At 39.9% G+C, this 24146-nt stretch overlaps 1 protein-coding gene across 1 annotated transcript in view; it reads left to right on the top strand.

The window, feature by feature from the left end:
* Nucleotides 1-2168: 2168 nt before the first annotated feature.
* The window catches only part of LOC133642605 (transmembrane protein 235-like), a 142832-nt gene continuing 120854 nt past the window's right edge, over nucleotides 2169-24146 (top strand). Inside the window, exons 1-3 of the mRNA XM_062036894.1 lie at nucleotides 2169-2615; nucleotides 6161-6235; nucleotides 23368-23505. Coding sequence (XP_061892878.1) covers nucleotides 2453-2615; nucleotides 6161-6235; nucleotides 23368-23505 — 376 coding nt within the window. The 5' untranslated portion in view covers nucleotides 2169-2452. The remainder of the gene's footprint in view (nucleotides 2616-6160; nucleotides 6236-23367; nucleotides 23506-24146) is intronic.

Below are 24146 nucleotides of genomic sequence, written 5' to 3'. Positions count from 1 at the left end.
GACATTGTTCAAACTGTGTGTAAAGTTACAGTGGCAACAATATCAAATATACATGTTAAATAAAACATCCGCCTTGTGTTTAATGAATACTTAGGCCTACTACTATATTGTATTTTAATGTTGGTCATTATGGTAGTACATGGAGAGCCACATTTTGGTGGTACTAGCTGAAAAGAGTGTGATAACCACTTCCATAATATATTTAACTATTAAAGGCCTACTGAAAGCCACTACTACCGACCACGCAGTCTGATAGTTTATACATCAATGATGAAATCTTAACATTGCAACACATGCCAATACGGCCGGGTTAACTTATAAAGTGCAATTTTAAATTTCCCGCTAAACTTCCGGTTGAAAACGTCTTTGCATGATGACGTATGCGCGTGACGTCAATGGTTGAAGCGGAAGTATTCCGACACCTTGTATCCCAATACAAACAGCTCTGTTTTCATCGCAAAATTCCACAGTATTCTGGACATCTGTGTTGGTGAATCTTTTGCAATCTGTTTAATGAACAATGGGGACTGCAAAGAAGAAAGCTGTAGGGGGGGGATCGGTGTATTAGCGGCTGGCTGCAGCAACACAACCAGGAGGACTTTGAGCTGGATAGCAGACGCGCTATCCGATCGGGTGAAGTCCTTCGTCGCGCCGTCGATCGCTGGAACGCAGGTGAGCACGGGTGTTGATGAGCAGATGAGGGCTGGCGTAGGTGGAGCGCTAATGTTTTTATCATAGCTCTGACGAGGTCCCGTTGCTAAGTTAGCTTCAATGGCGTCGTTAGCAACAGCATTGTTAATCTTCGCCAAGCTGTAAAGCATTAACCGTGTAGTTACATGTCCAGATTTTAATAGTATTGTTGATTTTCTGTCTATCCTTCCAGTCAGGGGTTTATTTCTTTTGTTTATATCTGCATTTGAGCCCGATGCTATCATGTTAGCTCCGTAGCTAAAGTGTTTCGCCGATGTATTGTCGTGGAGATAAAAGTCACTGTGAATGTCCATTTCGCGTTCTCGACTCTCATTTTCAAGAGGATATAGTATCCGAGGTGGTTTAAAATACAAATCCGTGATCCACAATAGAAAAAGGAGAAAGTGTGGAATCCAATGAACCCTTGTTCCTAAGTTACGGTCAGAGAGAAAAAAGATACGTCCTGCACTGCACTCTAGTCCGTCACTCTCACTTTCCTCATCCACCAATCTTTCATCCTCGCTCAAATTAATGGGGTAATCGTCGCTTTCTCGGTCCGAATCTCTCTCGCTGCTGGTGTAAACAACGGGGAAATGTGAGCAGCACTCCAGCTTGTGACGTCACGCTACTTCCGGTAGGGGCAAGGTTTTTTTTTATCAGCGACCAAAAGTTGCGAACTTTATCGTCGTTGTTCTCTACTAAATCCTTTCAGCAAAAATATGGCAATATTGCGAAATGATCAAGTATGACACATAGAATGGATCTGCTATCCCCGTTTAAATAAAAAAAAATCATTTCAGTAGGCCTTTAATTAGACCACTGGTCTAAGTCAAACGTCAACAAATACTCACTTCCGCCTCTTTCCCCCACCACGCTGTGACGTCATTATTTGTTCCAGAATGACAGGTAGCTCTCATATCTGAGAAAAGAATGAATTAAGTTAGATAGTAAATAATTTATTGAAGATGCATGTCTATTTAAAAATATATATATATACGTGTATGGAAACACTATGTAACTATGACGAATGTGACTCTTTAGTCAGGAAGCTCCACCACCGGAAGTGTGGTTTACCAACTGAACAGCTAACATTAATACAGTAATGTTACGAGTTTTAATTCAAAGTTAAGATATTCACCTCACAAGTCCCGCAAAATACGGACGTAAAACGACATAAGTGGCTGACACTTGGGCGATGGAATCATGTGTCTTCTTTTTTTTTAAAAACTTATTCACTTGCACTTGTTAGCAAGCCGGGTAAGTTAACGTCCGGTGTGCCAGGTAGCTAAAAACGTGTAAAAGAGAATACTACACATTAAACTACAATAAAATAGTCGGTTGGATATTTAATTGGAGGGTAGAAATAAACATTCACTTGCTTTAGAAAACACGACGATTAATTTAACACATGAACCGCAAGCAGGGTTTACAAAATAAACTTCAGGTAATGATCGGGCTTTTAGTTTGAAGTGCACAACCGCAAAAGTAGCTGTTTTTCCCCGGCTCTTGACACTCCTCCTATACAGGCGCTGTTCACCCAGCTGTGTGTATCACCCGCCTACAGCACAGACGCGTCTATTTTCTCTTGATTTGGGAGGAAAAGTGATCACAAAGTGTGTTTTTTTTTTTTTACTCAGAATTTCACAAACGGAGTGTTTGAGTGAGAGCTTTGTGGAGGGCTTTTGAGCGGCGGCAGAATTGGATTTCTTATTTACTGAAGGGAAATGTTGGTAATATCACAGCAATTACAGTGATTTGCATAATGAGGTACAGCTTGGTGATTCTCTCTGCGGGCTTTGCAGCTTTGCTCAGCTTTTGCCTCCTCGCCATATCAATTGGAACTGATTACTGGTACATCATTGACGTGAATAAGCCCAACTCCCAGGACCTGAGTTCCTACTCCGGACTGTGGACGATCAATGAAGGTTTGTGTGTTTTTAATTGAACTTATGCATGTTGCTATTAAGATGCAAACATTAATGCATGGCATTGTGCATCTTCATTAAAATTGCTGCCCACACCCATATGCACCACCTTGAACTGGCACAGGGCTCTGAGGAGCGATTCTTTTCAGTTGAAATTAAGCATGACTGAGTTTAATCTGCAATTGAGAATGTAATTTCGATCCAAGTGGCAGTCAGATGGCTGCAAAGAGGCTGCAGGAAATAGTGTCCATGTGAAATCATCTGGAAGGAGCCTCTGCTGGCTGTGCCTGCAGAGAACACACAGCATGTCAATGTGCTTGTCAGTGCTGACAATATACAAACCCCGTTTCCATATGAGTTGGGAAATCCTTTTCAACCCATATTCAGTTGAATGCACTACAAAGACAAGATATTTGATGTTCAAACTCATACATTTTTATTTTTTTTGGCAAATAATTAACTTAGAATTTAATGCCTGCAACACGTGCCAAAGTAGTTGCGAAAGGGCATGTTCACCACTGTGTTACATGGCCTTTCCTTTTAACAACACTCAGTAAACGTTTGGGAACTGAGGAGACACATTTTTGAAGCTTCTCAGGTGGAATTCTTTCCCATTCTTGCTTGATGTACAGCTTAAGTTGTTCAACAGTCCGGGGGTCTCCGTTGTGGTATTTTAGGCTTCATAATGCGCCACACATTTTCAATGGGAGACAGGTCTGGACTACAGGCAGGCCAGTCTAGTACCCGCACTCTTTTACTATGAAGCCACGTTGATGTAACACATGGCTTGGCATTGTCTTGCTGAAATAATAATAATAATAATAATAATAATAATAATGAATTGCATTTGTTACGCACTTTACATTTGTTAAAATCTCAAAGTGCTACAAAGTATTAAAAATAAAAACAGAAAGTAAGAATGTATAATAAAAAATTAAAATAGAAATGAATCATGACACACACTAGATCAGGGGTCGGCAACCCGCGGCTCTAGAGCCGCATGCGGCTCTTTAGCGCCGCCCTAGTGGCTCTCGGGAGCTTTTTAAAAAATGTATGAAAAATGGAAAAAAATGAGGGGAAAAAAATATATTTTTTGTTTTAAAATGGTTTTCTGTAGGAGGACAAACATGACACAAACCTCCCTAATTGTTATAAATCACACTGTTTATATTAAACATGCTTCACTGATTCGAGTATTTGGTGAGAGCCGTTTTGTCCTACTAATTGTGGCGGTCCTTGAACTCACCCTAGTTTGTATACATGTATAACTATCTCCGACTTTCTAGGACGTGTTTTATGCCACTTCTTTTTCTGTCTCATTTTGTCCACCAAACTTTTAAGGTTGTGCATGAAAGGTGAGTTTTGTTGATGTTATTGACTTGTGTGAAGTGCTAATCAGACATATTTGGTCACTGCATGACTGCAAGCTAATCGATGCTAACATGCTATTTAGGCTAGCTATATGTACATATTGCATCATTATGCCTCATTAGTAGGTATATTTGAGGTCATTTAGTTTCCTTTAAGTCCTCTTAATTCAATGTATATCTCATGACACGTACACTATCTGTATGTGATATGGCTTTTAATTTTTTGCGGCTCCAGACAGATTTGTTTTTGTATTTTTGGTCCAATATGGCTCTTTCAACATTTTGGGTTGCCGACCCCTGCACTAGATAAAACAGAAACATAGATAAAGTAGAAATAAGAGCCTGAAAGCACTGGATAAAAAAACAGATAAGCAAGCAGTGCATTTAAAAACAAGAAGGCAGAGAAATTAGATAAAAAGCTGTGCTAAAAAGGTGGGTTTTTAGTCCCTTCTTAAAATGGTCGACCGACTGTGGTGCTCTAAGATGGTCGGGGAGAGCGTTCCAAAGTTTGAGAGCGGTCGAGCAGAAAGCCCGGCGGCCCATAGATTGTAACTTTGTCCTGATGGGTTTGAAGAGGTTAGTGTTTGAGGAGCGGAGGCTGCGGGTAGGAGGTTGAGGGGAAACTAGGTCCTTGAGGTAGGAGGGGGGGCGTTGCCGTAGATGCATTGGTGAGTGAGCAGGTTGATCTTAAATTGGGTCCGGGATGCAATAGGGAGCCAGTGGAGTGATTTGAGGATAGGTGTGATACGATCACGCTTGCGCACTCTCGTCAGGATCCTCGCTGCGCTGTTTTGAATGTACTGGAGCTTTTTGATGCTCTTTTTGGGGACCCTGACGAGGAGTGCGTTGCAGTAATCAAGCCTGGAGGAGATGAAATAAGCAGGGGCGTCCATGGTAACATTGCTTGGATGGCAACATATGTTGCTCCAAAACCTGTATGTACCTTCCAGCATTAATGACGCCTTCACAGATGTGTAAGTTACCCATGTCTTGGGCACTAATACACCCCCATACCATCACAGATGCTGGCTTTTCCACTTTGCGCCTATAACAATCCGGATGGTTCTTTTCCTCTTTGGTCCGGAGGACACGACGTCCACAGTTTCCGAAAACAATTTGAAATGTGGACTCGTCAGACCACAGAACACTTTTACACTTTGTATCAGTCCATCTTAGATGAGCTCAGGCCCAGCGAAGCCGGTGGCGTTTCTGGGTGTTGTTGATAAATGGTTTTCGCCTTGCATAGGAGAGTTTTAACTTGCATTTACAGATGTAGCGACCAACTGTAGTTACTGACAGTGGGTTTCTGAAGTGTTCTATAGCCCATGTGGTGATATCCTTTACACACTGATGTCGCTTGTTGATGCAGTACAGCCTGAGGGATCGAAGGTCACGGGCATTGCAGCTTACATGCAGTGACTTCTCCAGATTCTCTGGACCTTTTGATGATATTACGGACCGTAGATGGTGAAATCCCTAAATTCCTTGCAATAGCTGGTTGAGAAAGGTTTTTCTTAAACTGTTCAACAATTTGCTCACGCATTTGTTGACAAAGTGGTGACCCTCGCCCCATCCTTGTTTGTGAATGACTGAGCATTTCATGGAATCTACTTTTATACCCAATCATGGCACCCACCTGTTCCCAATTTGCCTGTTCACCTGTGGGATGTTCCAAATAAGTGTTTGATGAGCATTCCTCAACCTTATCAGTATTTATGGCCACCTTTCCCAACTTCTTTGTCACATGTTGCTGGCATCAAATTCTAAAGTTAATGATTATTTGCAAAAAAAAAAAATGTTTTAACAGTTTGAACATCAAATATGTTGTCTTTGTAGCATATTCAACTGAAAATGGGTTGAAAATTATTTTCAAATCATTGTATTCCGTTTATATTTACATCTAACACAATTTCCCAACTCATATGGAAACGGGGTTTGTAGGATTGTGTGTCAATGGCATTAACTGACCTTAGATGTAACCTTTTTTCTGCCAGGTGTAACCTTTGAATGTCAGTTGAATCCAAGAAAGCACCAAAAATCAACCTTTTTATCCTTCTCGAAGTGAGGACAAAATGCTGATAGGAGTTCAGCATGTCATCATTCTGTTCGATTTTTGTTTTGAAAATTCTACAAGTGCATGCCTTTTTAACCTTTTTCTTTTGATGTTTCCAAAAGCAAACCGGACGTCCGTCATCCCTTCTTTCACCGCGAACATGTCGGCCCTGTCCAAGGCGGACAGGCACCTTCTTGGTGAGTGCTTGTTTTGTATCGCCAGCTTGTTGGATGTTTGAGTGCTAAAAAAAACAAAACAATTAAGTAAAACCGCTTCAGCACTCAGTTGAATACAGCCGTCAGCCAAATAATGATTAAACCAGGATGACTCTGCCCAAAAATAATACAGTCGTCCCTCATTTATCACTGTTAATTGGTTCCAAAAATTCCAAAAAACGGTGGCACGGGGCTTAGTGTATGTGCCTCACAATACGAAGATCCTGAGTAGTCCTGGGTTCGATCCCGGGCTCGGGACTGCGTGGGTTCCCTCCGGGTACTCCGGCTTCCTCCCACCTCCAATGACATGCACCCGGGGATAGGTTGATTGGCAACACTAAATTGGCCCTAGTGTGTGAATGTTGTCTATCTGTGTTGGCCCTGCGATGAGGTGGCGACTTGTCCAGGGTGTACCCCGCCTTCCGCCCGAATTCAGCTGAGATAGGCTCCAGCACCCCGTGCGACCCCAAAAGGGACAAGCGGTAGAAAATGGATGGACGGATGGAGGTTATTCCTTAATAATCAAATAACTGTACTTCTATAGCTAAATCAGGGGTCAGCAACCCTTTAGCGCTGCCCTAGTGGCTCCCTGGACCGCTTTCAGAGATGTGTGAGAATGGAAAAACGTGAAGAAAAATATATATTTTCCGTAGGAGGACAAACATGACCCAAACATTACTATTTGTTAGAAATCCCACTGTTTATGTTAAATATGCTTCGATGATGAGAGTATTTGTCTAGCACTGTTTTGTCCTACGATTGTCAGCGATCCTTGAACTCACCATAGTTTGCTTGCATGTACAATATCGCCGACGCTGCCACAGAAAGACGTGTTTTATGCCACTCCTTTGTCTCATTTTGTCCACCAAACGTTTTATACTGTGCATGAATGCACAAAGGTGAGCTTTGATTTTTATGATTTGTAGATTTTACATATTTGTTCAATCCACGACTGCAAGCTAATCGATGCTAACATGCTATTTAGGCTAGCTGTAAGTACATATTGCATCATTATGCCTCGTTTGTACGTATATTTGAGCTCGTTTAATTTCCTTTACTTATGTCCTCTGTGTATGTAATTTATATTTGCATGTCTCATGACACATTATCTGTATGTAAAATTGGCTGCATGTCTCATAGTTGTTTGTGTGCCATGTTGTTCCAGACTACAGCAAATGTTAGCCAGCTTGCAAAGATTGTAATAAATCCATTAGAAGAAGACAGCCTGCCGTTTCCTTAAACTTAGACACCTTTGGCCATTCTGCGCCAGTAATTTCCAGAAGTTATGTCATCCTCTGAGAAGCCTCCATTTTACTAATGATTTCAAATGTTGCAAAAATGTGTAGAATAAAAATTAAAATACAACATTTCTGTCAACGAAGATTTGCGTCAGCCTTTGATAGTATGCTAATATAGCTAATATAGACACTTACATCATGTGTTGCCTTCATTATAAAACTTATATAAGGCTTTTCATTTTTTGCGGCTCCAGACAGTTTTTAATTTTTTTTAATTTTTGGTCCAATATAGCTCTTTCAACATTTTGGGTTGCCAACCCCTGAGTTATTGTGGATGTACACTCAAAGTTCGATATAACGCAGTCCAATACAACGCAACGTTCTACAGTCTCAGTGCCATGGACCCAGGATTTTTGGCCATTTTTTTCACCATTTTTACCAATAAGAACTATATGAAATCAGAGGAGAAGTCTTGAACTGGGTAATAATTGAGCTTCTTATCCGACAGGAAGCAATACTGTACGTGAAAACAGGTGAAAGTATGTCAACAGCGCTAGAGATATCTTGCGGCGTACCCCAGGGATCAATACTGGGACCAAAAATGTTCAATCTTTATATAAACGACATTTGTAAAGTTTCAATTTACTTAAAGTTAGTATTACTTGCTGATGACACGACTGTGTTTTGTTCAGGAGAGAACACACAGAAGTTAATACAATAACAGAATAAATGGATTAATTAAAAAGACGGTTTGACAAAAACAGACTCTTTGAATATCAGTAAAACAAAAATAATGCTATTTGGTTACACAGTCAGAAACAAATACAAATAGACTCAAGAGATTCAAGATTCAAGATGCTTTATTGTTGTCCATTCTTTAACATGTACAAGACACATAAGAACTGATATTTCATTTTCGGCACTGTCCCACTAAGAGCAGACATACGTTACAAGGGGACAAGACGGGACCGCCAACGGATCAGCCACTTACGGCGCTCCTTAAAAAAGGTGGGAAAAAGGTGACATTGGGAAAGGGGGAAGAGTAAAAAAAATATCAGTCTAAGGCTGGACCCTCTGGAGGGGTCCAGACTGAGTCCGAGGAAATAACCTCACATAGCATGGCACACATAAACATGATACATGTAATCACAACAACTCGCAACAGAGGGGGGGGATTTGGGGCCCTGGAGGCCGGCTGCCGCTATGAAGCGCTACTCAGCCATCCACAACCCCGGAGGAATTAAGCAGACTGAGAAGAAATTGGAAAAAGTAGAAGAAATACCATTTTGGGGTGTTATAATACAGGATAAAATGAACTGGAAATCTCATTAAAAATGTACAACATAAAGTGGCAAGAACAATTTTAATAATGAATAAAGCAAAAAATATTCTACACCAAAAATCATTTCATATTCTCTTCTGTTCGCTAGTGTGATATCTGAGTTATTGTCTAGGAAAATGGGGAATTAACTACAAAAGCACACTTCATTCACTAACCATCTTACACGTAGATCAGTTAGAATAATACATAATTATGGATATAGAGAACATTCATACCCTTTATTTATTAAATCCAAAATATTGAAATTCAATGACTTGGTGCATTTGCAAACAGCTAAAATGACGTACAAAGCAAACAATAACCTGCTACCCAAAAATGTATAACGGTTCTTATCAACAAAAGAGGAGAAATATAACCTCAGAGGATAAATCTAACTTAAAACATTGGTATGCACGTACAACACTTAAGACCTTTAGCATATCTGTATGTGGAATTAAATTATGGAATGGATTAAGCAAAGAAGTCAAACAATGTGCTAACTTAATGCACTTTAAGAGGCTGTTCAAACTCAAAGTGTTTACAAAGCATAAGGAAGAGGAATAATGATACTTATTGAAAATAACATCTTATTCATGCCATTAAGGGAATCATAACTGACTTAACCATTTATAAAGAGAACTGTTGCATTTAGAAATCATTGTTCTGGAGTAACTGGGGGGGGAAACCCACGCAGTCACGGGGAGAACATGCAAACTCCACACAGATCCTTCTTAATATGAGGCACCAGCACTAACCCCTCTTCCACCGTGCTGCCCCATTGTTGTAAATTGTGTTACAAATTTAATACAAGAAGTGAACATACACTATACTGCCAAAAGTATTTGGCCATCCATCCAAATGATCAGAATCAGGTGTCCTAACCACTTGTACAGGTGTATCAAATCAAGCACTTAGGCATGTTTGTGTTTCTACAAACATCTGTGAAAGAATGGGCCGCTCTCAGGATACCACCTGTGCAACAAATCCAGTCGTGAAATTTCTTCGCTCCTAAATATTCTAAAGGCAACTGTCTGCTTTATTATAAGAAAATGGAAGAGTTTGGGAACAACAGCAACTCAGCCACCAAGTGGTAGGCCATGCAAACTGACAGAGGGGTCAGTGGATGCTGAAGCGCATAGTGCAAAGACTTTCTGCACAGTCAGTTGCTACAGAGCTCCAAACTTCATGTGACCTTCCAATTAGCCCACGTACAGTACGCAGAGAGCTTCATGGAATGGGTTTCCATGGCCGAGCAGCTGCATCTAAGCCATACATCACCAAGTCCAATGCAAAGCGTGGGATGCAGTGGTGTAAAGCACGTTGCCACTGGACTCTAGAGCAGTGGAGACGCCTTCTCTGGAGTGATGAAACATGCTTTTCCATCTGGCAATCTGATGGACCAGTCTGGGTTTGGAGGTTGCCAGAAGAACGCTACATTTCGGACTGCATTGTGCCGAGTGTGAAATTTGGTGGAGGAGGAATTATGGTGTGGGGTTGTTTTTCAGGAGTTGGGCTTGGCCCCTTAGTTCCAGTGAAAGGAACTTTGAATGCTCCAGGATACCAAAACATTTTGGACAATTCCATGCTCCCAACCTTGTGGGAACAGTTGAAGCGGTGGTAGCTGCAAAAGGTGTACCGACATCATATTGAACCCTATGGGTTAGGAATGGGATGGCACTTCAAGTTCATATGTGAGTCAAGGCAGATGGCCAAATACTTTTGGCAATATAGTGTATGTTAAGCCTTCTTTTGATATATTGTTGATGATTATAGCTTACAGCTTGTCCGACAATGGCTTTTTGCCGATATCCGATATTCCGATATTGTCCAACTCGTAATTACCGATACCGATATCAACCGATACCGATATATACAATCGTGGAATTAACACATTGTTATGCCTAATTTGGACAACCAGGTATGGTGAAGATAAGGTCCTTTTTTTTTTAAATTTATAAAATAAGATAAATAAATTAAAAACATTTTCTTGAATAAAAAAGAAAGTAAAACAATATAAAAACAGTTACATAGAAACTAGTAATTAATGAAAATGAGTCAAATTAACTGTTAAAGGTTAGTACTATTAGTGGACCAGCAGCACGTACAATCATGTGTGCTTACGGACTGTATCCCTTGCAGACTGTATTGATATATATTGATATATAATGTAGGAACCAGAATATTAATAACAGAAAGAAACAACACCTCCAGTCAACCTCAACCCTTGACTAACACCTTCCCCCTTCCACATCCCACCTCCCCGGATTGTAAATAACCAAATGTAAATAATCAAATGTATATACTTGTTCTTATGCTATCTGAACTCACTATGTTCTCTGCTCGCTGTACATATCCTACCAAGTCAGACCTACACTGTTTCAATGTCCATTTCTCTGATGATGCAATTGTTGATGACTGAAGTGCTGATATCAACTAAACCCTCCTCATCCCACCCCCCGGATTGTAAATATTGCACATAGTAAATAATTCAATGTATATACTCTGATGATTAACTTGTGTGATGACTGTATTATGATGATAGTATATATTTGTACCATGAATTGATTTACGTGGACCCCGACTTAAACAAGTTGAAAAACGTATTCGGGTGTTACCATTTAGTGGTCAATTGTACGGAATATGTACTGTACTGGGCAATCTACTAATAAAAGTTTCAATAAAAAAAATAACCCTTTTGTGTGAATGAGTGTAAATGGGGGAGGAACGTTTTTTGGGTTGGTGCACTAATTGTAGGTGTATCTTGTGTTTTTATGTTGATTTAATAAAATTTTTTAAAAAAAGATACCGATAATTTCCAATATTACATTTTAAAGCATTTATCGGCCGATATCGGACATGTTTAGTTTACGCTGATATGTTTATACTTTTTATTAGGGCTAAAGTATGTGTAAGGAACTGGTATGAAGTAGAAATGGGGTACGAATACATAAGCTTTGCTTTTTCCTACTCCTTTTCAGGCATGTTGTAAAGAGAAATGGAACATGTGTGATGCATCATGTTGAAACTACATACATGTTTGAAATAAACCTCAATCAACCAACCAAATGATTTCATATTTACAAACTTACACAGTTAATCTTTGTGAAAGTGCATGGTGAGGTGGGAGCATAGTGCCCCTGATGTGAATGGTGGATTATCTACCAGCAGTTTTGGGCGGACGAGCCACAGCGCATGACTTTTTCAAAACGAAAAGGGTAAAAAACAAGGATTTTGATATACGAGATAACGCAATCGGTATTTTATGGACCCCAACGACCGCGTTATATTGAACTTTGAGTGTACTCTAAAGCTCAAATTCTCAGACTGTTGACCTTCATTACACAATACTTAAAGTTAAAGTACCACTGATAGTCACACACACACAGTAGCTGTGGTGAAATGACTCTCTGCATTTGACCCATCCCCTTGTTCCACCCCCTGGGAGGTGAGGGGAGCAGTGAGCAGCAGCGGTGGCCACGCTCGGGAATCATTTTGGGGATTCAACCCCCTATTCCAACCCTTGATGCTAATTGCCAAGCAGGGAGGCAATGGGTCCCATTTGTATAGTCTTTGGTTTGAACACCCAACCTACCAATAAAATCGGTTGAGACTGAAGCAACAGTGCTTCTGCAGCTAAGTGCCGCACTCCAGACACTCGTTAATCAACATTTACAATCAAATGTTGTATTCCCCATTCCTATACCACATACACAAATTGATTGACATTACAGCCAATCAGCCAGTACCTTTCCATGCACTAAATTAAAACACTCACAAATGGAAAGACTGTTGGCTTCTGAAACATTGGGTGAAAGCACCTCGATTATAAAGCAGTTGTCTCTGGCATGTAGTAAGTTATCAGTGCACCAATCTCCTTGGAGGACTGGGATGCCTGCAGTCCTTTACTACATTATTCACAGGCAAAAAAGAACAAGTCGATGGGTAGGGAGCTGTTTACGCCAACAAGCATACCAATTAAGAGATATAGAAGCTGAAATAAAAGTCAATATTTTTCAAGCATATGATGAAATGAAAACATATCTGTTTACTAAGTGTCAGGATGTTCTCAAAGAAGACGCTTTAAATGCGTGACATGACGCCAGCACAACAGAAGTTGTATAGAATCTATAAACATAGTTTATATTAAACAACTTTTTAGTATACAGCAGTGGTTCTGAAACTTTTTTCACCAAGTACTTCCTCAGCAAACACTTGGCTCTCCAAGTACCGCCATAATGACGAACACTAAAATACAGTAGCCTAGTAGGGTTAAGTATTAATTAAAAACAAGGCAGAGGTTTTATTTAATGTTTTAATATTTTTCCCCACTGTGACATTACACACGGTTTGAACAGTAACACTGTGCTTGAAGATAGGACAAGGACAATAAAACACAGTACTTTAGTCACGTAATTCTTTGGCATACCACTAGATGGAGCCCGCATACCATTAGTGCGGGGGTCGGCAACCCAAAATGTTGAAAGAGCCATATTGGACCAAAAATACAGACCAAAAATCTGTCTGGAGCCGGAAAAAATTAAAAGCCTTCTATAAGTGTTATAATGAAGGCAACACATGATGTAAGTGTCTATATTAGCTATATTAGCCTACTATCAAAATGACTTTAAAAGTCTTATATAAGTGTTATAATGAAGGCAACACATGATGTAAGTGTCTATATTAGCTATATTAGCCTACTATCAAAATGACTTTAAAAGTCTTATATAAGTGTTATAATGAAGGCAACACATGATGTAAGTGTCTATATTGGCCATATTAGCCTACTATCAAAGGCTGACGCAAATCTTCGTTGACAGAAATGTTGTATTTTAATTTTTATTGTACACATTTTGGCAACATTGGAAATCATTAGTAAAATGGAGGCTTTTCACAGGATGAGATAACTCCTGGAAATTACTGGCTCAGAATGGCCAAAGGTATATATAGATGTGTGTGTCCAAGTTAGGGTTAGGGTTAACCCTAACCCTAACCCTAACCCAAGTTTAAGGAAACGGCAGGCTGCCTTCTTCTTATGGATTTATTACAATCTTTGCAAGCTGGGTAACGTTTGCTGTGGTCTGGAACAATGTGACACACAAACAACTATATTACATACAGATAATGTGTATATGCACAGAGGACGAGAGTAGAGGAAATTAAATGAGCTCAAATATACTGTACCTACAAACGAGGCATAATGATGCAATATGTACATACAGCTTGCCTAAATAGCATGTTAGCATCGATTAGCTTGCAGTCATGGATTGGCCAAATATGCCTGATAAGCACTCCGATTAGTAAAATCAACAAAGCTCACCTTTATGCATTCACGCACAGCATAAAACGTTTGGTGGACAAAAATGAGACAAAGAAGGTGTGGCATAAAATACGTCTTTATGTGGCAGCGTCGGAGAAAGTTGTACATGTAAACAAACTACGATGAGTTCAAGGATCGGTGAAATTAGTAGGACAAAACGGGGCTTTCCAAATACCGTATTTTCCGCACCATAAGCCGCCCCGTGTTGTAAGCCGCACCTTCAATGAATGGCATATTTCAAAACTTTGTTTACCTATTAGCCGCCCCGTGTTATTAGCCGCACCTACGCTAAGCTAAAGGGAATGTCAAAAAAACAGTCAGATATGTCAGTCAAACTTTTATAATATATTACAAACCAGCGTTCTAACAACTCTGTTCACTCCCAAAATGTAATGTGCAAATGTGCAATCACAAAAATAGTAACACTCAAAATAGTGCAGAGCAATAGCAACATCAATAACTCAACGTTGCTCATACGTTAGTGTCACACAACACACAAAATAAACATTTAAAGCTCACTTTCTGAAGTTATTACTCATCCACAAATCCCTCGAATTCTTCTTCTTCGGTGTGCTTCACTTGTTTGTTGACACCATCTGTGATGTGGACGCGCATGCAGTCGTAGATCAACAGGAACGGAGCTGCGTGAAAAAAGTCACCCGGTCTCTTCGCTCATCTTTTCTTCATCCATCCATCCCTTCGAGTTAGCTTTTATGATGACGCCGGCTGGAAAGTTCTCTTTTGGCAAGGTCTTCCTTTTGAATATCACCGTGGGTGGAAGTTTCTGGCCGTTAGCATGGCAAGCTAGAACCACGGTGAAACGACTTCTCATTCCCTGTGGTGCGAATATTCACCGTACGTGCTCCCGTTGTATCCACAGTGCGGTTCACATGAATATCAAAAGTCAGTGGAACCTTGTACGCGTGTCTCTTAGTAGGAGACATTTTGTGGTCTTTACAGAAACACACAAATGAAATGAAACGTAATATCCGCGCGCTTCTTCTTCTACGGGGGCGGGTGCTCACCTTAGCGGTTGCTTACAGTAGAAGAAGAAGCGCTTCGCTTCCTCTTCTATGGGGGCGGTTGCTTACCGTAGAAGAAGAAGCGCTTCCTCTTATACGGGGAAAAAAGATGGCGGCTGTTTACCGTAGTTGCGAGACCTAAACTTTATGAAAATAAATATTAATATTAATCCATATATAAGGCGCACCGGGTTATTAGCCGCGCTGTCAGCTTTTGAGAAAAATTGTGGTTTTTAGGTGCGGCTTATGGTGCGGAAAATACGGTACTCATCAGTGAAGCATGTATAACATAAACAGTGGGATTTCTAACAATTAGGAAGGTTTGTGTCATGTTTGTTCACCTACAGAAAATATATTGAAACATAACATATATATTTTTCCTTCATCTTTTTCCATTTTCACACATCTCTAAAAGAGGTCCATGGAGCCGCATGTGGCTCTAGAGTCGCGGGTTCCTGACCCCCGCATTAGTGGTTCATGTACCCCAGTTTGAGAATCACTTGTATACACAATGGAAATAATACAGAGTAGAAATTAGATGTCTTTAATGTCCTTTGGGTTCTTTGATGTTGGATGTTTCCCCTCTTACACACATGTAAGAGGGATGTGTGCTATGGCTATGAGTTGTTTTTTCCCTTGGCCTCAGTCTGGACCCCCTCTCCAGGGGCCAAAGCTTAGACCGATTTTTTCTCACCCCCCCCCCCCCCCCCCATTGTTTACCTGTATCTCACCTTTTTTGTAAGGGGCGCCGGAAGTTGGCAGACCCGTCAGCGATCCTGTTCTGTCTCCCTGTAATGTTTGTCTGATCTTGAATGGGATTGTGCTGAAAATTTTAATTTCCCCTCGGGGATTAATAAAGTATTTCTAAATCTAAATCTAAATTATACGTGTATGTTGCGTTCATCAGTAGACAACTGGGCCTTAAACAAGATTTTTTTGGGCTTTAATATTACTGGCGTAACATGCTAGGGGCTATAAGGTTGACTGCAGCCCAGTGAGTTTTGTGAAGGCGTCCTTCACCACATCACGCTTCTTAGTCTGCGACTTGTAAAGGTGACTATGACTTTGTATAAAAAACATATTTAGAAAGTTAACTGTTTTTTCATGCTCTTGCTATAAAAATATTCAATTAGTAATTCCTACTTTGCTGAAATTCATTCATAACGGCCAGGCCCAAGACCAATTAACAGCAATAAACGAGGGTTTACTGTATCACTCTTGGCAACCAGAATTGGATTTGGCTATGGTAGCCTGAGTGTCTGCATAAAAAACACAAACAACAAAAATGCAGTTAATGTACTTGTATAACTAGATATTTAGAAATAATGGATTAGTAATATATTACAAGGTATGTAAAGATTTGTATTTACCAGTGTTGTGCCGTCAGAGCCAGTAAGGCCTTCTCTGCTGGCCTAACATTACCACAAATCATAATTAAAGATAGAATACATTTTGTATTTACTTTCCCTAAATATCAAAGTATTCATATCCTCTTCTTGTCATATTATGCTCCTTCCAGTGCTGTTGTTTTAGTTTGTGTCCAATCAGAATTCAGCTAGCTTATGTTGCCATGCTGTACCAAATCTGCCCGAGGCCTTCAGAATCAACAATGCGGGCGTCCGTGCACTCTAAGCGAACTGGGACATACAGTTGATAGACAAATGTGATAGCCAATCAGATCACGAGTTGTTGTCAGTAAGGCCTTCTAGATGGCCTAAGGTTGAACGAGACATTTACGCGTCCTGTCAATCAATCAATCAATCAATCAATGTTTATTTATATAGCCCAAAATCACAAGTGTCTCAAAGGTGCTGTGATTGGATACTCATCGGGACCGTTAGCGGATGAGTTTGAGAACAGAGAGTTGATAGACAGTTGAGATAGCCAATCAGATCACAAGTTGTTGACAGGAGCCTGTCTAAGTAGCCTGATGTTAACGAGTCTGTGATTGGATACTCACTTGTCACTCCAAAGTGAGTATCCATTCACAAGTTTCAATTTAGCAGGGAGAACAAAACGTTGCTTAGGTGGCAGATATATATTTGCGAGGCCATTTTCAAGAAGGATATTTAAAGAGAAACTACATCTTGTGAGACGATGTCAGCCAACCCCGGAAGCTAGCTCAGCTGTTCTGGCGATGACATGGGGAAATGCTCGTCATTTCCACTCGAATAAGCCGACGACGAGGGGTACCACCGGCTTATACGGCGTCAAATAGGTGCTATAAATTGTGAGTTCAAATATTAAATGTTTTCACTTTCAATATGTTTTTTGCCATTTTAATTTTGACAATACCACATAAGATATGTTTTAATTGTTGATGTGTTTTAATTCCATCCATCCATTTTCTACCGCTTTTCCCTTTTGGGGTCGCGGGGGGGTGCTGGAGCCTATCTCAGCTGCATTCGGACGGAAGGCGGGGTACACCCTGGACAAGTCGCCATAATTGTTTTTTTTTTTTAAATGCGCCAGAAAATAACCCGTTTTGTACACTGTTGATGTGTTTCAATGCCTGGTAGGGCGTAAATGTTTTCTTGTATAGCAGTGGTCCCCAACCACCGGGCCGTGGCCCAGTACCGGTCCGTGGATCGATTGGTACCGGGCCGCACAAGAAATAAAATAAAAAAATAATAATAGTTATTTTAATTTTTGTTTTTTATTAAATCAACATATAAAACACAAGATACACATACAATTAGTGCACCAACCCCAAAAACCTCCCTCCCAAAGGGTTGTTTCTTTCTGTTATTAATAATAATTAAATATTTAATTTTTTTTAAATACCATACCCCCAAGCCCCATTATAATATTATAATATTACGTCGAATCACTTTTTGTCAGGCAATATTACATTTAATGACAATTTTACATGAATGAATACATCCAAACACGTTGTACATATTTATTATGTGCAGGAAGAAATAACAGTTACAATTGTGTGTGTATCTTCCAAACAAGAAATACGTATAATATTATAATATTACGTCGAATCACTTTTTGTCAGGCAATATTACATTTAATGACAATTTTACATGAATGAATGCATCCAAACACGTTGTACATATTTATTATGTGCAGGAAGAAATAACAGTTACAATTGTGTGTGTATCTTCCAAACAAGAAATACGTTTTATCACATCAACAACAGGCACACCCCGCTTCGCAGCAGGTCCGCAAGCCACGCCCACCCCCCACAGCCACAGAAGAGGAAAACTGTCCTTTTCCAGGCACGATAAAGTCTTAAATAATGTCAAACACGTAGTGATACAATAACCAGGAAGATAAAGTGTTTGTCTCACACCTACTAATCAGGCATTCACATTTTGCCACAACACACATGGGGGAAAGTCCTAGTTGGAAATACAGCCAAATTAACTCCTAATCTGCCATTTTAACACACACGTCAAACCATGCGCACGCATCCGATGCTTTCTCGTGGCCACGAGAATGTTTCTCGTGCGCACGAGAAACTTTTTATTTAAAAAAATTAATTACAAAAAATATTTTAAAAAAAAATATTTTTTTTTTATAAAAAGTTTCTCGTGCGCACGAGATACATGTCTAAAAAAAACAAAAAAGTCCCCATGTCCCTTTAGGGGCTCCGTATATTCCAGATGATGTCTAAAGTTTATATGAAAAGGTAAATAAATTGACAGACCCAAAGGGGAAATAAGTGTTGAATATATCCTACTGCAGTGAAGCCAATTCAAAACAACTGTGCTTTGGCATTAATTGAAAATGTAAACAAAACAATAAAGTGGGCAAAAACTATTTTAAAAAAAACGAATCTTTTTAGGGCATTATATCTTTGAAGTAAATATTCAACTAGAATATAAACTCAAATAGTACGATCATATTTGTTAATGCTTGATCCTCAAGCACATTGAGGATCAGCTACTGAAGTGATCAGTCGCCATGGTCATGATCATCAGATAACAATAATAAATAGCAGTAGATCACATCGGAATAGCATCTCTGCTTTGATCTCATTTGTTCAAATCGTCCACAAGCAAGAACATTATTCATACTGTATTTATTAAACAATTCAGAAAACATCACTGGCATGTGAACCAGCAAATTAAAAATAATTTACTGCGTAGTTACTGTTAGGTTTACAGCTATTACGTAGCTTATTCTACTTACCACATAAACAAGCAAGCTGTAAAGCCCACAATAAGTGGTCTAACAGTCACATTAGAGATACAGCACGAAAACTGTTGGTGTAAAAATAGAAGAAATCAAATTATATGAGAAATCGGACCAATTTAGTGCTTGGAAATAAGGCTGAAACGACGCGTCGACGTAGTCGACGTCATCGGTTACGTAAATACGTCGACGCCGTTTTTGTGCGTCGACGCGTCGCATAATGACGTCACACTACCGTCATGGCGAAGCGCAAAGCAGACGATCAAAGAAGACGATGCGAGCGGTGCGAGCGAGGGGGGAAAAGCATGCCAAAAGTGGTCAAAAGTGTGGGAGTATTTCAATAAACGGCCTAATAATGTTGTTGTATGCACACTGTGTCGAGCGGAAATGGCCTATCATAGCAGCACAACGGCTATGAACGAACATTTGAAAAGAAAACCATCAACTAGTCAATCGTCCGCGCGAGCATACGTTGTCATCATTACACAAAAACATGAATGTGTCATTTGTATCTGCTAGGGGTGTAACGGTACGTGTTTTGTATTGAACCGTTTCGGTGCGGGGCTTTCGGTTCGGTACGGGGGTGTACCGAATGAGTTTCTAAGCTAAAGCTAAAGTCTTAACAAGCTGCTTTGCTCCGTCTGCCTCTGTCTCAGCACGCAGCATTGTCCCACCCACACAACCATCTGATTGGTACACACGCAGCATTGTCCCACCCATACAACCATCTGATTGGTACACACGCAGCATTGTCCCACCCACACAACCATCTGATTGGTACACACGCAGCATTGTCCCACCCATACAACCATCTGATTGGTACACACGCAGCATTGTCCCACCCACACAACCATCTGATTGGTACACACGAAGCATTATCAGCCAATCAGCAGTGCGTATTCAGAGCGCATGTAGTCAGCGCTTCAGCGTGGAGCAGATAGGTGTTTAGCAGGTGAGCATCAGGCAGCGGACTCTCCCCAAATGATAATAAACACCTCCCAGTCAACTACTAGTAACATCACTATGAGCCCGTTGACCTTCTAGAAACTTAAACTGCAGCTCAGCTCGCTCGCAATCCTGGCTTGAGGTGAAGGCTAATTAGCTCTCAGTTCCAGCCACATCGACCCCTTCTGAGCGCCTATTTTCAGCTGCTGGGAATATTGTAAACAAGAAAAGAACCAAAGCATGTAGACATGCTAACCTTTCTTCATTACAACTGTTAGACACTCACTGGAATGAGTAGAATTGGTTATTGTGTACTGTGTTGGACTGGATGTTTATTTTGCACATTTTAAAAGCAATACTTAATGTTTACAGTGCTCCAGAATATTTAGATTGGCACTTTTTTGTATTGGATGTTTATCTTTATTTTTGCACATTTTAGCAAATAAGCAATACTTTCACTTTTGTTGAAATGTTTACACTGTTGTTACAGAATATCTCGTTTTGCACTTTTTTGTATTGGATGTTTATCTTTATTTTTGTACATTTTAAAGCAAAAAAAGCAATACTTTTACTTTTGAAATGCTTATACTATTGCAGAATATTAAGATTTGCACTGGATGTTGACTTTTATATTTGCACATTAAAAAGCAAATAAGCTACTTTTAATTTTGTTAAATGTTAAAGGTTTTAAATGTTTACATTGTTACAGAATATTTAGTCATGTTGTTGTCAATGTTGACTGAGTGGCCATACTTCTTTTTTTTTGTAAATAAAAGCCATGCCTTTTGAAAAAACGGGCCTACATTTATTTTTTCATCTTCATTTTGAATAAAAAAAATAATCGGCAAAAGGAAAAAATAATCTATAGATTAATCGAAAAAAATAATCTATAGATTAACCGATTAATCGAAAAAAATAATCTATAGATTAATCGATAGAAAAATAATCGTTAGCTGCAGCCCTACTTGGAAATATACTGCAATCCTGATGACAGATGAGAGCGTCCAATGATGATCCATGCCAAAGAATTGTCATAGCTGACAAATCTGTTTGCTTTTCATTGCTCTACTTTGGTGGGGTTTTGTTTGGTTTGTTTGTTGTTGTTTTTTTTCAAATGAAGACATTGGCTACACACTACAGGATGCTCATTGTCCACTTGGTCCCGATGGACAATAATTCTGCATCTTCATACGAATCAGCACCAACATTTAAAAGGTTATTGCGTTGCGTCTGTGCCGGCCCCTCCACCAGATTCCATTCTGCGTAGTTTTAGTGTATTTCCGCTAACAAAAACAAAGAAAACGACCGGACAATTAGCACCAGATTTTATACATTTCTATGTAACTGAAGCAGTGGCGGGCCGTGCGTTTCCCACCTAGGCCTTCAGTGATGTCCAGCTTCAATAATTACCTCTCAAAATACCATAATTGATGTCACCACATGACCATTGCTGGAGAAATAAATGATAAATAAATGGGTTATACTTGTATAGCGCTTTTCTACCTTCAAGGTACTCAAAGCGCTTTGACAGTATTTCCACATTCACCCATTCACACACACATTCACACACTGATGGCGGGAGCTGCCATGCAAGGCGCTAACCAGCAGCCATCAGGAGCAAGGGTGAAGTGTCTTGCTCAAGGACACAACGGACGTGACTAGGATGGTTGAAGGTGGGGATTGAACCCCAGTAACCAGCAACACTCCGATTGCTGACACGGCCACTCTACCAACTTCGCCACGCCGTCCCTATAAATACTATACAGAAACACATTTACGCCATACTGTACATAATTACTGGCACATTAATTAAAACGCATCAGCAATTACAACATATCTTAAAAATTAAAATTGCAAAAAACATTAAAAGTGAAAAAATAAAATATTTGAACTCACTGTTCAACGCCGTATAAGCCAGTAGTAAGCCCTCGTCTCGGAGGGTTGGCCGGCATCGTCTGACAAGGTGTTCTCTTTAAATGTCCTTCTTGAAAATGGCCTTGCTAACATATTGTAGCGTTTGATGGGTAAATAATGGTCTTTAGCTGAAAATGTCAAGAACAGATTTCAATCTGTCTGTTCATTGCCATTCCTGATAACCCTTGTAAATCTTAACACATGTGAATGAAGGCCATAAGGACAACGCCAACACTGTCATAAACATGTGCCATATAGTGAAACCATACTAAACAACAATGACAAAAACACATTTCGGAAGAATATTTGTAGCGCAACACAACATAAACACATCACAACAAATTTCCAGAATTCCCTGCAGCACCAACTCTTCCGGGACGCTACAATATATCTGCCACCTAATCAACGTTTTGTTCTCCTTCTCTGCGATCCCGGTCTGGCTACGACGCAACACTTCCTGCTTCCTGCTAAATTGAAACTTGTGAATGGATACTCACTTTGGAGTGACAAGTGAGTATCCGATCACAGTCTCGTTAACATCAGGCTACTTAGATAGGCTACTGTCAACAACTCGTGATCTGATTGGCTATCGCAACTGTCTATCAACTGTATGTGCCCGTTCACTTACAGTCTGCATTGTTGATTCTGGCAGATTTATGGCAACATAAGCTAGCTGAATTCTGATTGGATACAAACTAAAACTAAAAACAATAGCACTGGAAATAGCATAATATGACATGGTAGAGAATATGAATACTTTTAGATATTTAGGGAAAGTAAATTAAAAAATTATTTTTAATTATGATCATGATTTCTGGTTATGTTCGGCCAGCAGAGAAGGCCTTGCTGGCCCTGACGGCACACCACTGAACTGAAGTGTTGTGTGTGTGCACATACATGCAACATTGACCATATATACACCATGACATATATAGATAGCCATGTCCAATAAATAGAAAATTTGTATCTTTTGGCCGTGACCTGAGCTCATAAGTCAAGAGTTTGTCACGGCCCCACAATATTGTGGTCTGTCTACTCATTGTGTCCTGTGTCCATAAAACCCCAAACAAATAGCCATTATTACAGTTATAGTCACATTTTGGGCATGTTTATTACAGTGTTTAATTTGGTAATTTCCAAGTGTGTTTTGTCCCCTACCGGGCGACAAATAGGAATCCTACAGTGTTGTTGTGATTTATGTGTGTTTGCAGAGCTGCACAGGGCGGTGGTCATCCTATTGCCCCTTGGCTTGGTGCTGCTGGTCTTCGGTTGGATTTTCGGACTTGTCAGTTCGTTGGCCTACAGCACCAAGCTGCTGACCGGAACGGGAGTGTACTTTCTTGTCTGCAGTACGTACACACACACACACACACACAATTATTTATATACAGTTGTGCTCATAAGTTCACATACCCTGGGTTGTGTGAAGCTATTTATTGGCAAACAACTGTGTTTACTCTTTTTAAATCAAAATGACAAAAGAAAGTACTCAAATGACCCTGATCAAAAGTTTACATACCCCAGTGACTTTGGTCTAATAGCATGCACAAAAGTTGACACAAACAGGTTTGAATGGCTAATCAAGGTTCCAATCCTCACCTGTGACATGTTTGTTTGTAATTAATGTGTGTGTATAAAAGGTCAGTGAGTTTCTGGGCTTCTGACAGACCATTGCATCTTTCATCCAGTGCTGCACAGATGTTTCTGGATTCTGAGTCATGGGGAAGGCAAAATAATTGTCAAAGGATCTGCGAGAAAAGGTAATTGAACTGCATAAAACAGGAAAGGGGTATTAAATCCACAAATAACTTAAAGTCCTACTGAAATGAATTTTTTTTTTTATTTAAACGGGGATAGCAGATCCATTATATGTGTCATTCTTGATCATTTCGCGATATTGCCATATTTTTGCTGAAAGGATTTAGTAGAGAACAACGACGATAAAGGTCACAACTTTTGGTCGCTGATAAAAAAAAAAAAAGCCTTGCCT

The sequence above is a fragment of the Entelurus aequoreus genome, linkage group LG25, assembly GCF_033978785.1.
Source record: "Entelurus aequoreus isolate RoL-2023_Sb linkage group LG25, RoL_Eaeq_v1.1, whole genome shotgun sequence".
In the NCBI taxonomy this organism is placed as follows: domain Eukaryota; kingdom Metazoa; phylum Chordata; class Actinopteri; order Syngnathiformes; family Syngnathidae; genus Entelurus; species Entelurus aequoreus.
This window is presented reverse-complemented; position numbering and strand designations above follow the sequence as displayed.